Source organism: Miniopterus natalensis, chromosome 3 (genome assembly GCF_054644295.1).
Source record: "Miniopterus natalensis isolate mMinNat1 chromosome 3, mMinNat1.hap1, whole genome shotgun sequence".
Lineage (NCBI taxonomy): Eukaryota > Metazoa > Chordata > Mammalia > Chiroptera > Miniopteridae > Miniopterus > Miniopterus natalensis.
Genome location: NC_142083.1, coordinates 41,728,352 through 41,742,777, shown reverse-complemented (window position 1 = coordinate 41,742,777; position 14,426 = coordinate 41,728,352). Strand labels below are relative to the sequence as shown.

The 14,426-nt window shown below is 34.6% G+C and overlaps 1 protein-coding gene across 4 annotated transcripts in view; it reads left to right on the top strand.

The window, feature by feature from the left end:
• Window positions 1-14,426, top strand: part of SSBP2 (single stranded DNA binding protein 2) — a 239,473-nt gene that overhangs the window by 172,228 nt on the left and 52,819 nt on the right. For all 4 annotated transcript variants that reach the window (XM_016210348.2, XM_016210346.2, XM_016210347.2 and 1 more), the window contains one exon: window positions 12,453-12,512. In XM_016210348.2, the coding sequence (XP_016065834.1) occupies window positions 12,453-12,512 (60 nt within the window). The remainder of the gene's footprint in view (window positions 1-12,452; window positions 12,513-14,426) is intronic.

Sequence of the window (14,426 nt, the reverse complement as noted above, 5' to 3'; positions counted from 1 at the left end):
TGCAAATATGCAAAGGCTATTATAACAAAACTTAATTTTTTATTTAATGTTGGTTACAGAAATACAAATGGTCCATTGTTTGGGAAATTAAAGATAAGAAATATTATAAATTCTCTATGTAGGTGGGATAGATTTGTCTTAAGTATACATTAGGATGCCTTAAGCTTTTTAAAAATGGCTTATCACCGGGTGGTACTCAGGAATCATTTATCTTACATTCTATATCAGGGGTCCACAAACTGAGAAAGCCAAATAGTAAATATTTTAGACTTTGGAGGCTTTCGAGGCACAACTCTTCAGCTCTATTGTAGTGTAAAAGCAGACATAGACACTGTATAAACTAATGAGCATGGTTGTTCCTGTAAAACTTTATTTACAAAAACCAGCGGAGGGCCAGATTTAGCCCGTGAGCCATGATTTGCCCACTTCTGTTCTACAGGAGTATGCTCACCACTCAGTAGCCTGTAAGAGGTAGAGAGGGTGGGGATCCAGGTTTCTCCACGTGTGTCCTGTGCACTGCTGATGTAAGAATCCTGGGAGTCACTCACTCCTAGTATATCCAAATTCTTGGGAGTTGGGGGTGTGGGGCTAGAAATCCCTTATGTTTTATTGTTGTTTGTTTTGTTTTTAACAGATGAATCTTACAAACTAAAATATGTGAACTAAATGACTAAGATTGCTGACAATAGTAAGCAACAAATATTTATTGCTGCCCTCATCCCCACATTCTAGAATTACTATTGCAGTAAACAAGATAAATGGAAATCCTTGCCCACATAGAACTTAGAGTCTACTAAGGGAGACAGTCAATAAGCAAAATAAAGAATTATTTTAAAATCTATGCTATCTTAGGTAGTGATAGGGGGTAGGGAGAAAAGTGAACCGAAAAAGAAAGTAGGCAGTGCTGCAGAAGTTTTGGCTCAAGTGGCCAGAGAACTATCCATCCTAATTGAGACGGTGCTGTTTGAGCCGAGACCTGAGGGAAATGAAGGAACACGCAGAGGGTTACTGGGAGGAGTGTTCTAGGCTGACGTTCAGGCAAGCACAACGCCCCTGAGTTCACAGCATGGCTGGCTATTTGCAGGGAAAAGAAGGTCTGGGTAGCTAAAGTGGAGTGTTAGCTGGGGAGAGTAGTTAGATATGAAGTCAGGTAACAGAAAGCCGTCACGTAGTCTTTGTAGGTCCTTGTAGGGATTGGGGGTTTGACTCTTGATTAGAAGGTTTGAACAGGGTCATTCTGCCTGCTATGTCCAGATTCATCTGAAGGAAGGATGGGAACAGGGAGACCAGTTTGCATGCCATTGCAAACTTCTGATGAGATTATTATGGCCTGGACTAAGGTGGTAGCAGTGGTAAGAAATGATTGGATTCTAGATACATTATGAAGCTAGAGCCAATAGATTCTGGTGATGGTTTGGACATGTGTTGTGAGAGAAAAGGCTAAATCAAGGGTGACTGCAAGGGTTTGGGCCTATTCAGCTGGAAAAATGGAGTTGACATTCACTCATGTAGGTAAAACTTCAAGAGGAGGTGTGAGGGGAAATGAGAAGTTTTGCTTTGAATTTAAGGTTAAAATGGCTGTTAGGTGTTCATGGGAGGTTGAGTAGAAAACAAGGCCCCAGAGTTTGGAGTTTTCTGTTTGAGGCTTGGGCTAGAGAGATAATTTGGGGAATCAGTAGCATATGGATGGTATTTAAAACTGTGAGCCTGGATGGCATCATCAGGACAGTGAGAATAGATAGAGACAAGAGTGAGCTCTGCAAGGATCCCGGGGCACTCCGATGCTGAGAAGTCAGGGAGATGAGGAAGGGCGAGGAGGAGCAGCCCATGAGATGCGTATCCTGGAAGCCAGATGAAAACAAAGTTTCAGGGAGGGGAGAAATGATCAGCTATGTCAGATGCTGCTGCTCATAGTTCAGATTGGTTGAGGACAGTTGACCTTTGGATTTAACAGGGTCATTGGTGGCCTTGATAAGGCAGTTTCAGTGGAGCAGCAGGGTTGAAAACCTCATAACCTCCAGTGGATACAGGATAAACTGGAAAGAAAGAAATTAGAGTCAACAAGTATGTCTAACTCTTTCAAAGAGTTTTGCTCTAAAGGGAAAGAGAAATGAGGCAGTAGCTGGAGGGAGACAAGGGGGAAGTCAAAGAAATGCTGCTGGGAGTGAAGTGTTGGCCTCGTAAGCTGCCCATCCCTGTGGAGGGACAGCTCTGCTGGTACCTGTGGGAAGAGAGTGTGTCTAGGCTGTGGCCAGGTGTCATCCATTCTATCCAGGAATCAGGTGTAATCTTGCATCCAAGTTACAATGTCAGGGAACGGAGTAATCAGATATCCTTTGTGCAAGTAGGATACTTATCAAGAAACAGTGAAATAGAATTAATTACTTAGAATGCCTGCAAATGTGAACACTGTTTTCTGTCATTTTTATATTCTATAAATGATCTCTCACATTACAAATACCTTTGACATCTGTAATTATTTTTCCACTTCAATTTGTCTTGTGAATTTTGTTGTGTACATGTATCTATTTTAGATACGTGTGTTCCAAAATGTATATTTTAAATTGGAGATGGAGAAATACCTTTAGTTTGTGCAATTAGAAGTCTCTCATCTTCTTTATTTTTATACTTTTTAACATTAGTCAAATTAATAAACTCTAGTTTCAAAAGACTTTTTGGTGCATTCATAATTTATGTAAAAATCTGTTCTGTAGAAAGACTATTTTATATAGTTTAGACATGAGTTGAGTCATTTTAGGTATGGGTTTCGTGTTCACAGGTAAGTAACCAAGTGAATATGAGAGTATCATTTTATTTCTGTAGAAAATAAAAATATACAGGGGTGGGCCAAAGCGGGCTACAGTTGTGAGTCCACGAAACAGTTTATTTTTGTATTATTATTTATTAAGTGTTACATTTAGTTATTTGCATTACAGCTGTAAACCTCCTTTTCCCCACCCCTGTACATAATCTGCCACTTGCATCAGAGCCCCATCTCCACAGGCCAGTTCCTTTAGCAGATGCTGTTATCGTTGCATGTGAATTTGAAAGGACTCGCAGTCGGTAGAAACCGTCCCAGCGTACCGGGATACTCCAAGGGTCAGGCGAAGTAGCATTTTCCTTTTGCAGGGGTACATTGAGGTGGATGCTCTGTTGCACACGTGCATCTGAAACGAGGTTACGTGCACGGGGTAGGGTAAAATAAGGGAAACAAAGGAAGGGGACACTGTCTCATTCTTTAATGAAAAATTAAGAATGGTTTATGAAGTTACTGTTTTAGCTCCTTTTTCAGTTCAGTCAGTGACAATTTATCCTAAATTGTAGGTCTCAAATACGTACTTTCATACCCATTGTGGTGTTGCTTTTTAATACACTAATGCAGGTTGATCAGTCCTGTGACTTCAGGCAGCCGTGGGAGGCAGCACAGAACCAGAGCCAGCTTGCGAAGGACTCAAGCCACTTGTCTCACAGACACCAAAACATGTGTCTCTGTGTGTTTGTGACTATAAATTGATCTAAAACAAATTATTAAAGTTTTTAGAGAATACTATCAAACTTATAGTTTACTAGAACAGCAGCCAGCACAGTCCTCATTCACAGTCCACAGGTCCGTTATCACACACCTCTATCTAATGTATGGTAGTGACGGCTTCAGAAATAGAAGCTTTTTGAAAAGGCCCATAATGTAAATGAACAATGTTGATGCTTAGACTAAATCCCTATCGAAAGAATCAACCTGAGTATCTGTGCTGAATTGCCAAAATAACATCTAGGAAACTAGATCTGTTAATATTTTACAGTTATTTTATGAGTTGCTTTAATTGTGTTGATGAAGATAGAATATCTAAGCTGTAGGAGAGATAAACTACATATTTATGCTTATCAGCAGAATATGCCAGCACAAGTATGTCATTTTGTGAGCTAAATTAGTTTAATACTAGTTGGAATTAAAATGTGTTAATCAAGAGTGTCTTATCCACTGGGGTGTCAGTAATGTCTAATGGAGATTTTCTTGAAAATCAGAAAAGAAACTAGACCAATTAAAATATATAAATTGTGAAGTCACTTTGACAAAATTTATTTGATACATAATTTATGCTTCATTACTTTTCTACAGAAAAAAACTCATGAAAAAACCTCATGAAGCATCTTATGGAATCATAAATATACAAATTGTGAATGTTCTTACTATGTATAAGATGTCTGAAATGAAATACTCAAGTCACAACATTCTATAATGATTTTTCAAAATAATATTCTCAGTAGCACATGACTTCAAGAAAACACGTTTAGAAAGAGGGAAATTCAGAATAGCAAAATAGAGAATGGAAATCTATATAGAAAAATCATGTATAGCAAAAAAGAATTGAATTAACTAAAAAATGGACACAGAATGAATAAAAAGTAATATTTAGTTTTTATTAAGTTTATGCTTTTGGTTAAATCTTACAGTGAATATATTTGCATCACTTTTCCAGAACTGTAGATAAATAATCATAATCACTATATTCATCATTTTCTAAAATTCTGTTTGGATTTTTTTCCTTGAAAGAGACTAGAATAATTTTTATGCCATAGAGTGTGTCTCTTTCCCCCTGTGTCTTCTTAAAACAGTACATCAGAAATATCAGAAGAAAGATTAAATGTTCCCAAAGCCGTGGCTGCCTAGGACTAAGTAATGTAGATAGTCGATCTTTATGTAATTAATATAATTACTGAAGAGAACTCATATTTTTTCAGGCTCTATATCACTTTGTACTTTGTATTTCTGCCTAAATGTTGATGGAAGGCAGATTACTTTTTGGCAAATAACCATTTTCTAACAGATTTTTATACTAAAGATGGTTATGTGCTATTTGATATGAAGAAAGCAGAATATTTAATGTTCTTACTCAAATGCTGAGCCTTTTCTTAGTGGAAAGAAAATATGTAAGATGTGGGGGAGAGGAGAAACTTTTCCCTCTTTCCCCTGTTCTTCTGGTTGGTCTAATAATCAAATTGACTTGAACAAGTTAACAGGTGAAAATAACCAAATTTACTACAAACGTACATATAGGGGCTCCATAAAAATATGAGACCTGAGAAATCAGGCATTTAAGGCTTCTATGTCATCTTGAGCTAAGGAGAAGGGCTGGGTGGAGGAGAGGTAGTGGTTTTAGACTTAACAGGGGAGGAAGGCAATTCACAATTCACATGGAGATGGAAAAATAAATGTTTGGTAAACAAGTGTTTGCTGGGCCATATTTAACAGTGGGACACAAAGGGGACTTTGATCAGAAGACCCATGCTAGGTTCCTCCCTGTCTATGGCACACTACTTCATATTAAACTATGGTTACCTATGATGAAAGCTCCCTTCCTGGAGCAAGTCCTCTATCTAATTTTTTTAGGCAGTTAGGGGGAAGATCAAAGGTTCTTCCTGAGTCTCTGGTTTCTTAAAAATGACCAGCTTAAAATAATATCCCAAAGAGCATATTTGATAGTGGCAAACGTTACTCCCCTTCAACTAAAACATGTTGTTTCTGACACCTAAGAATTACAGCTTTTTGATATTTTAGTCTAAAAAGACTAATATCCCGTGTATAAACACGGCACTTTATGGGACAAACAACTGAGAGTTAAGCTGCTATATGGAATTGTTAGCAGTTTTCATCTTCGTCTTCAGAAAAAGATCAGTAAGTTACCACACTTTCTTTGCCAAATCATATATAAATTTACCTGACATTCTTTTATACCAGAGTGATTAGTAAATATTAGTATACTCTGTAAAACTGCCTAAGAATTATTTTTTTCAACTCTGACACCCCAGAAATAGTGAGAGAAACCTAAAAGCAGACGAACAGAATAAAAGGCCTTATTCATCACCTAAATGTTGTTGGTAAGCATATTGTAATTATAACTCAGGATCTTCTTGGGATCTCCACCACTTGTTCATTGCCTACTTTTATTAGGTCCTCTGGAAGATACAATTTGTCCTACTTAAGCAAGCAGAATTTCCCCCTCTATACATATTTTATAAGCATTTTTCCACTAGAAAACCAGATATACTATGCCAGTACTATGGCTTGCAGTTTACAATATCAATAGATGCTACCTGTTTTCAACAAGACAATATTTTTAGCAATAAACTGGTCAGGTGAGATTTTATACATGAGCACCAAGCTTTATTATATCTTCTGCTGGTTTTTACAGTCTTCCATCAATATTGCTCATTCAGTCGGTCGTTGAGCCAGCCAAGTATTTATTGAATGCTTCTGTGTACATTCTCTCTCAGAATGTGCTAACTGTTTCCTGCCCTTCCTCCTGAACCTCATTAGAAGTGATCACATTAGAAGGAATGGTTTGATTATAATGATGAGACTCTTCTAATAAGACTACATCCATTCCCCACCACTCCCCACCCAGCTTCTACTATTCTCTGTTGGGATTTGACTTTAAAAATACAAACTAAAGGCTACATGTATTATCAAAACTCCACCAGAAATGTTCCAGAAAAGAGAGAGAAAGCTTAGTGAATTTATTTCATTTCAGTTGTCACATTTCTTTTAGTCCAGTGAATCAAGATCACATGCAAATTAGTGCTTTATATGCAAATTCGCTTGCTTACCTGAAATACCACTGCCTCTACAGCTTCTCATGGTTGAGTGGCAGCGAGGTAGAGAATTCTATATTAAGGGAGTGGCTGCGCAGTCGCTGGGGGCCTCGGAGGAAGTGCGAAGTCACACAGTTTATTTAGGGCCCGCCGGTTATAAGAGTGAAGTATGCGTACCTGCCTTTATTCTGTGAATGTATTACTGTAGCAGAACGTTACAGCCGCAAGAAAACTAAAGTAGTAGCCAGGGTCTGTCGTACATAAAATAAGGAAGTTGAACTAGCAAACTGCAAAGTACAACTTGCTCCTCTAAAGATGTGTCAAAAGGCAAACTCAAATAAAATTTTATGTCAGATTTTACTATAATTGTACAATACCGAACTTGTAAAACTTCAAGTGATTTTCTGAAGTCATTTTAGTTAGAAGTTAGTGTTCACTTGCTAAATTGTTTGGTAAGTCCCTATTTTCTTAAACTTGGTAATTATGTAGTATTTCTTTCAGTCACTTAGAAAGATATTATTATTTTAAAAATTAGAAGCAAATAGCACGTGAATAATTTGTCCTCAAAAAAGTTCTAAGTTACTTTGAATTATGTAAGTCCTGCATAATGATATATCCTATAATATACCTCAGACTTCTAAATTTTCTGAAGCATAAACTAAATGCCGTATTTGTCCACTCTAGAGAAGTTAGTGATTCTTCTCGTCATTATTGATATTGTGTAAATCATGCTCATAAAAGAAAATGCAGTATATAGAAAGTGCTCAAATGGTTGGCATTTTAAAGAACTTATTTTTAAATGATTTTAATTTTTCTTATCAATTTGTTCTTAAAGACTAAGATTTAAAGGGTTTCTAAAGCCATATTGAAATATTTAAAATAAGACTTAAGGTGATTTATGCATTGCTACATCAATTTTAAGGATTCTAGGGAACACCAGTTTTATTTTATGGATAAATTACATTTTGCAGACTCCCATTAAGGTGATGACTTGCTCTGATGCGGTTTTGTGTTCTTTCCTCTCGTGGGTTTTCTACATATCAGGGCACACATTGCCCAGCAGTGTACTCAATCCTCTGTGACAATGGTATGAACAAAGTGCTAAGGAAGTAGAGGGAAAAGAGCCCAGGAAGATTCTTTAGAAGAAGTGACATTTAAACTGGCCCTTGGAGGATTAATAGAAATTTAGTTGGCAGAGAAAGGAGAGTACAGAGTAATCTCAAGAAATAGAGAATATTCTGGTGTTGATAAATCATATTTATAGGTTTTTTAGAAACTATTAATGTTAGAAAATATTAACAAAGTTAACAACATTTGAGCAATGTATCACTTAAGATGTCCAGTTTAATCTTGTAGATAGTAAAAGAAGTTAGGGCCTAAAATGGTTCTTACCACCTGTAATTTTAGTACTGGTAAATTATTTACAAAGCCATTCCCTTGGCGGGGAGGTCTGGGATCTTCAGAGAAGGAAAGAATTGGACTGAGAAGTCTCTCTTCAACTAGCGTGAGGGAAGAGAAAGAGCTGGCTGCTTCTGATCCTTAGGGAATTGAGATAAAACACTAAGGGCTTATGAAAGACCATAGAAGAAGAGGGAGACTACTACTTTCCACTAGCAGAAAGGGCAAAGGAGGAAGGAAAATCTCTATTTAGGAAAAGCAGAAGTTTGAAAGTCCATGAATAATTCTTGAGATAATGGGAAATAATAATCCTTTAAAATTGAATGACATCTATACTGAAATAAATTATGATTATAAATGTTACGATCTTTTCTTTAGAAGACTATTTGAAGGAAATGAGATGGACCCCTGAATTGTAGTTCTGTTAGTCTTTTTCCCTTTCATTTTGTCATAAAGTATTTATTGACTTTTCTGGATTTGTATATATTTTTACGCACTCCGGGTTATCCCATTGATTCTGGGTAGACAACTTAACCATGTAGAAACAAGAATTTATGCCTGTAAATGTAGTTTCTGTATGTCACAGTGCTCACTGGACTACTCTATTTATCATATATAGTCTTATTCCATGGGTTTTGTATAATTTAGAAAACTTTTTTAACAGCATAACCTTGGTTTTGAGTCATTCATAGCACTGCATGTTCTGTCAGTAGGGATGATGTAATATGCCTTTTGAGGGAAGGCACCAGATTGAAATATTATTTTCTTCAGGTTTTCATTGATACTTGCCATTTGGTGAAGAGAACATACTATTTGTTCCAGATTAGTGGACTGATAATAGAAAACAACTTTCCCAGAAAATTCTTTCTCCTATTAATTACAAGACTGTGAACCTTGAAAAATCCTAAGCAGAGGGCAGTGATCTTTATCTGCTTTATTCACCGCTGTGTCCAACCACGAAAACAGTGCCTTCATGGGTATTTAATAAATATTTGTTGAATGAACTAATCTCTAGCACACCTTTTAATCAATAAGTGCAGCTTTTTAAATTCTCCCTATTGACCTTTGGTGTGAACAAAGGGCCTAATTGTCTGTTGGAGTATTTTTTCTTTAACTGGATTTTCCTTTCTCTCTGGAAAGTGCGGAAATAAGTTTCTGCAGCTCCTCAGTAAAGGTGGTTTGTGCCTTAGGAGCATGTGCCTTTGACCCCCCACACACACACTTCAAATACTTACAGAGACTTACAATATACTAATCTTTATACTTAAAGGTAATGCTGGGAGTAATCAACACAGAATCATGGGGCTTTATTTTGTTGATTTGTCTGACGGACTTTAGAGATCATCTAGTCCAACTCGCTCACTTTAAGGTTGTTGAGAAAACTAAAGCCCTGAAAGGGCCCCTCTGTTAATTAGTGGGGACGCAAAAGCTAGAATGCAGACTTCTAGTCAAATGTGTTTTGCACACATAGGATAAATAACTTTTTCAAGGGAAAGCCTTCTCCAGATAAAATATTGATTCACCTCATGGCACATTCATGCAGATATTTTGATGCCCAAACTATTAAAATAATTATTTTTGCCCCAAATATAAAGAGTAAGCACATTTCTTAGCCAAGGACTTTTTTGAAGAATCTGCTCTTCCAAGGTTGTTAATGTGGAGCGTATTTACATGTCTAGATGTATATTATTAGTAGGTGATCTCTTAGATTCATATTTTACCATAAATAATTTAAATTTGTTTTAGTATCTTAAATTATATTTCAAAGCAAATTGACTTCTGAATAGTGAAACACAAAAAATTGTATAGAATATTCTCAGTTGCTAGTATACAAACTCCTTTGGGTTCTGTTGCTGTGTCTATACCTCAAGTAGCCTTTGAGGACCTAGGTGGTTAACTAGATAAGTTAATGTGAGGATCAAACTGAATATTAAGAGCTTATATTATAACAGCACTAATTTAATATTAAAAATGCTTTCCCCCTAGCAATCTTTATATTTTAGGTAAAGGTAGTAGATTTTTAAATTTAAATTAACTAGATTTTGGTCATTTTTTGTTTTAATTATATAGATAGGAATTAATAAGTGTTTTTTTTCTTTTTTTCTTTTTTTTTTTTGGCCAAAAGCTCCCATAACTTTGAACTTCTTGGAGGAGGGCACACAAGAAGAAATAACTAAATAACTAAAGAGATAATCTGTATGTCTCGCAATCTTATCGTCAGGGCCGGCGGGATCCCAGCTGCCACACGCACTGCATCTTCCTCTCAGCAGCCCCTTGATAAGGCCTCGCCGCCAGATAGGGCGCAGCAGCCCCATTCAAATACATTTATTCATGATGCTGTAGATTACAGGAAAAATTTCTCTTTTCAAATAGTTCATTAAATTAACACCATAGCATCATTTTACATTCAGAAGAGCACACAAATCTCAAATGCTTGTTTCAAATAAGGCACATCTCAGTGTTTATCTCAGCATTTGGTATTCAGTAATATTTTTAACAATTTCTACCTTGTATTCCATTTCAAAGTGAATTTATTATAGACAAATCATTTTTATTTCTCCATGTTTCAAAAACGAAATAGAAATTATACTTTGGATTAGTGAATGTCATATAACTTTTCTTTGTGAAAGAAAGGCAACCATTCTAAAATTTCAGTGACACTATATTTAAGTACTAAATTTTAAAAATGAATCCAGAATTTGAAAAGACAGTTTCATAAATGAAATTAGGTATTAGGAAAATAGCAGATGGAGTGTGAATATTGGGATACATTTCTAGTTGGCAGTATACTTAACTAATTCAGCTTAGAGTTTCAGAAATGATAAAAGAGAGACAACTTTGATCAAATATGTGTAAACTGAGCACTTTTTAAATGCTAAACTTGGAAAATCCACTTACATTTTATCAGCTGGAAGTGACAGTTATCACCCGAATAATCCACTGTTTCTGTTCATTTAAAATGTCCTCCTGGGAATTCATTAATATATAAGACCACAATGAGCAAAAAGCCAAAGTGCTAGTTTATTTCTAAAGTTCCTCTTGTTGGTTTGTCCAGACCCTCCAAAAGATAGTATAAAAAATAATTGGGTGCACAATGCAATATACAGACTATGTATCGTAAAAATGTACACTTGAAACCCATATAATCCTCTTAACCTATGTCACCCCAATAAATGTAATTTTAAAAAAGTAAGAAAAAGAAAAAAATAGAAAAATTCTATACAGCCTAAATATGTTAGGATTTTATTTTTCAGATGCTTTAAAATAGCCTTGGGAAATATATGTAGCCATGAATTATAGGCCTAATTTCTAAAAATGTTTTTAGAAAATACATTATAAATGTGGAATTTAATTATGTAAAGTTCTATAAGTCTGGCTTTCCCAAGCCTTTGTTAAATTGATTCTTATTTATATTAGTTTGTTCTTAATAATTTACTTTATAATATTCAATACTTTATAATTGATAATTTGCTTATATTTCATGTAAGGAATAAACTTAGATTTAATAAATTGTGTATTGTGATATAATTAAACAAAATTATATTTTTCCTACTGTTTATAGAAAAATATAATAAAAATGGAATTTTTAATAATTTTAGGAACAATTTTAGTAATTTTGGTGCCCAAATCTGAGTGATCAAAAATATTCTCCTTCCATTCAACATTGAACAATCATTAAAATGAGACTTTTAGGATGTTTTTCAGACAGTTCTTGGACTGACAGGATCAACATCTAAGCAGCTTTAGATTCATCTAAGAAAATAAATTGAATAGGGTTTTAATATAAGACTTTTTTTTTTTGTTAAAAGTACACACTTCATAATCTGCTAGGTTCAAAATATACAAAGAAATTTCAACTTTAAAGTTTATAATCAATTTTGAATCATAACAAACCCTTGATGAAGTAAAACCAAAGCTCTTTTTAACCACAGTGACTCTTGGAAAAGAAATATCTTTACCATTTTCAACAAAGCTATGAAAGTAAATGTGAAAAAATTTGGCAACTATAAAATTATTAAAGGAAATTGATAGCAAAACTGGATAATTCAGTCAAAGTATATACTTAGAACTCAATTTGGATAGTGATGTAGCAAATAAGCCTCTTCCTGAAGCCTTTAGTGAGATGCAGTTGCCTAAATTTCTTAATTATTTTTACCAATTATATCATTATCTTAATTCACATTTTAAAAAATTTTTTTGCTATAGTTACTTTAATCATTTTTGATGTTTTTACAATTTTCTCAGAAAAATTTCCATATATTCTACAAAAAAATAAAATGCAATAGTAATTTTTCTTAAAAGCATTTATTCTACTGAAAGCAATCACATATGGAAGTAAATTGATTTTTGTTTTGTATAATTCTAAAAGTTTTTTAAGCAGTTTATTTTCAGATCTGTATTTTACATTGTGCTTTTTTGTTTGTTTGGTTGGTTTTGTTTATTTGTTTGTTTTATTTCAATAGCCTTTTATGTCACCTCGGTACCCTGGAGGTCCAAGGCCCCCATTGAGGATACCTAACCAGGTAAGATTTATGTGCTACTTAAGTTTTTTGTTTGTTTGCTTGTTTGTTTAAGAATCAATATAGATCTGGGAAAGTATCACAAGTATTTTTTACCTATAAAAATATTAAATTATCCTTTATTCCATTTAATGCTACTTTTAGTAATATATAATCTATTTCAAGGGTTGGCCAACTATGGTCCATAGATTGGATGACTGTTTTTGTAAATAAAGTTTTATTGGAACACAGCCACATGTAATTCATTTATGCATTGTTATGGCTTCTTTTACACTGCAAAGGAAGATTGAGTGGTCATGAGAGAGACCATATATGGCCTGCAAAGTTTGCTGACCCTTAGAGTCTACCATGTACTTTGAACCTAATTTTCAGATACGTATAATTTTCATAAATGCTGATTATACTTATTTAAAGGATGGCAATAAAACTTTCTATGAGCATATTTTGGTTTATTTTTCAAATATATTTTCAGTATCATGGGTATAAAATTTATATCAATTTTGCCCAATTATATTGACATACCAGGTATATAATTTGCTGCTTCTAGGAGGGTTAGATCTATTAATAAATAATTAACAATAGATCTTCCAACTGTTTTACCTACGAGAGCTCTGAGATTTTGTAAACCTTTGTCCTCGAATAGTTTTTTATTAACATCATAAATATTTATTTGCTAAAGTAAATAAAGCACATGTTTTACTTGCAAGGAGTATATAGTTTAATTTTAGGATACATATAACACAAAAAGAAATTAAATGCTTGACTGTATGGAAAATTATATCAAGATAATTGTTTTGTCACTTTCTCTAATTTTGTAATTTATATGCCTTAGCTTTTTTCCAGATTTCAAATAAACTTGTTATCACAGTATATTCTCTTTTTCATTCTTATTCTTTATTTCCACGTCCTTCCTGACCAAAAAGAGAAGGAAGTTGTGCTTCCTAACACACCTTATAGCAGAGTCTGCTGCTTCTCACTCAGCTCTTACTGAAACTAAGCAGGGTCCCAGTTGGCTGGTGGTGTCGCTTCTAGTGCCCAGGAGGGAGAGCGGCCCCAAGTTCTGCCCCAGGGCACAGCTTTTACCAGGAAGCAGTGCTGGAAGTCTTCACATTAGCAGCTGGAGGAGTTTTCTCCTTCAGACCGAATCTGCATTCAGAATTTAGGGCCATGGGAGCATGGCATGAAATAGGAGAGAGAAAGGCACAGATGCCAAGGGTTCGAACATATGGGAATTTTGTTTTCTCTGTGGGCGAACCATGTATATTGACAGTCAGATCTACTTACATAGGTGCCTAAGTCTTTTGCATTTCTTTTCAAAGGACAGAAAGTTGTTAATAGTATAAACAACTGTTAATAGTGTGAACATACAGTTTTAGGAAATATTTAACCTATTTAGGAGCATGACCCTTTCCAGCAACAGGACTGTTCTTCACTTTCGTTGTGCACTCATTAAGTAGAATTGGCAGAACTGTTGTTGGTGATTAATTCAAGTGATGTATACAAAACACAAATGTATTAAATACTTGTTATTTGGTCTTCATTTACAGTGATCGTAAACTAATGAAATTTTGTTTTATTGATAGGTTATATCTAAGAACATAAAAAGTGAAATATTAATCTCTTCAACGGTTAACTAATCATTTTGAATATGTTAATAGGCATTCCTTTAATAAATGGATCCTTCAGAATTTATAATTACTTATAATTAGGTTATAGATTTTAGCATAAGTTCTCCTGAGATGGTTTTTCATGGTTCTGAACTAAGTTTACAAATTTTTTATATTTATAAGGTTTGTATATTCATAGGACTGAGTATTTGGAATATGGTATAATATCCAAAAAATATATGAAGGAGTAAGTAGTCTCTAAAATGATGAAAAGAGAGTCAAATTACAAAAATACACAATTTGGCAAAGA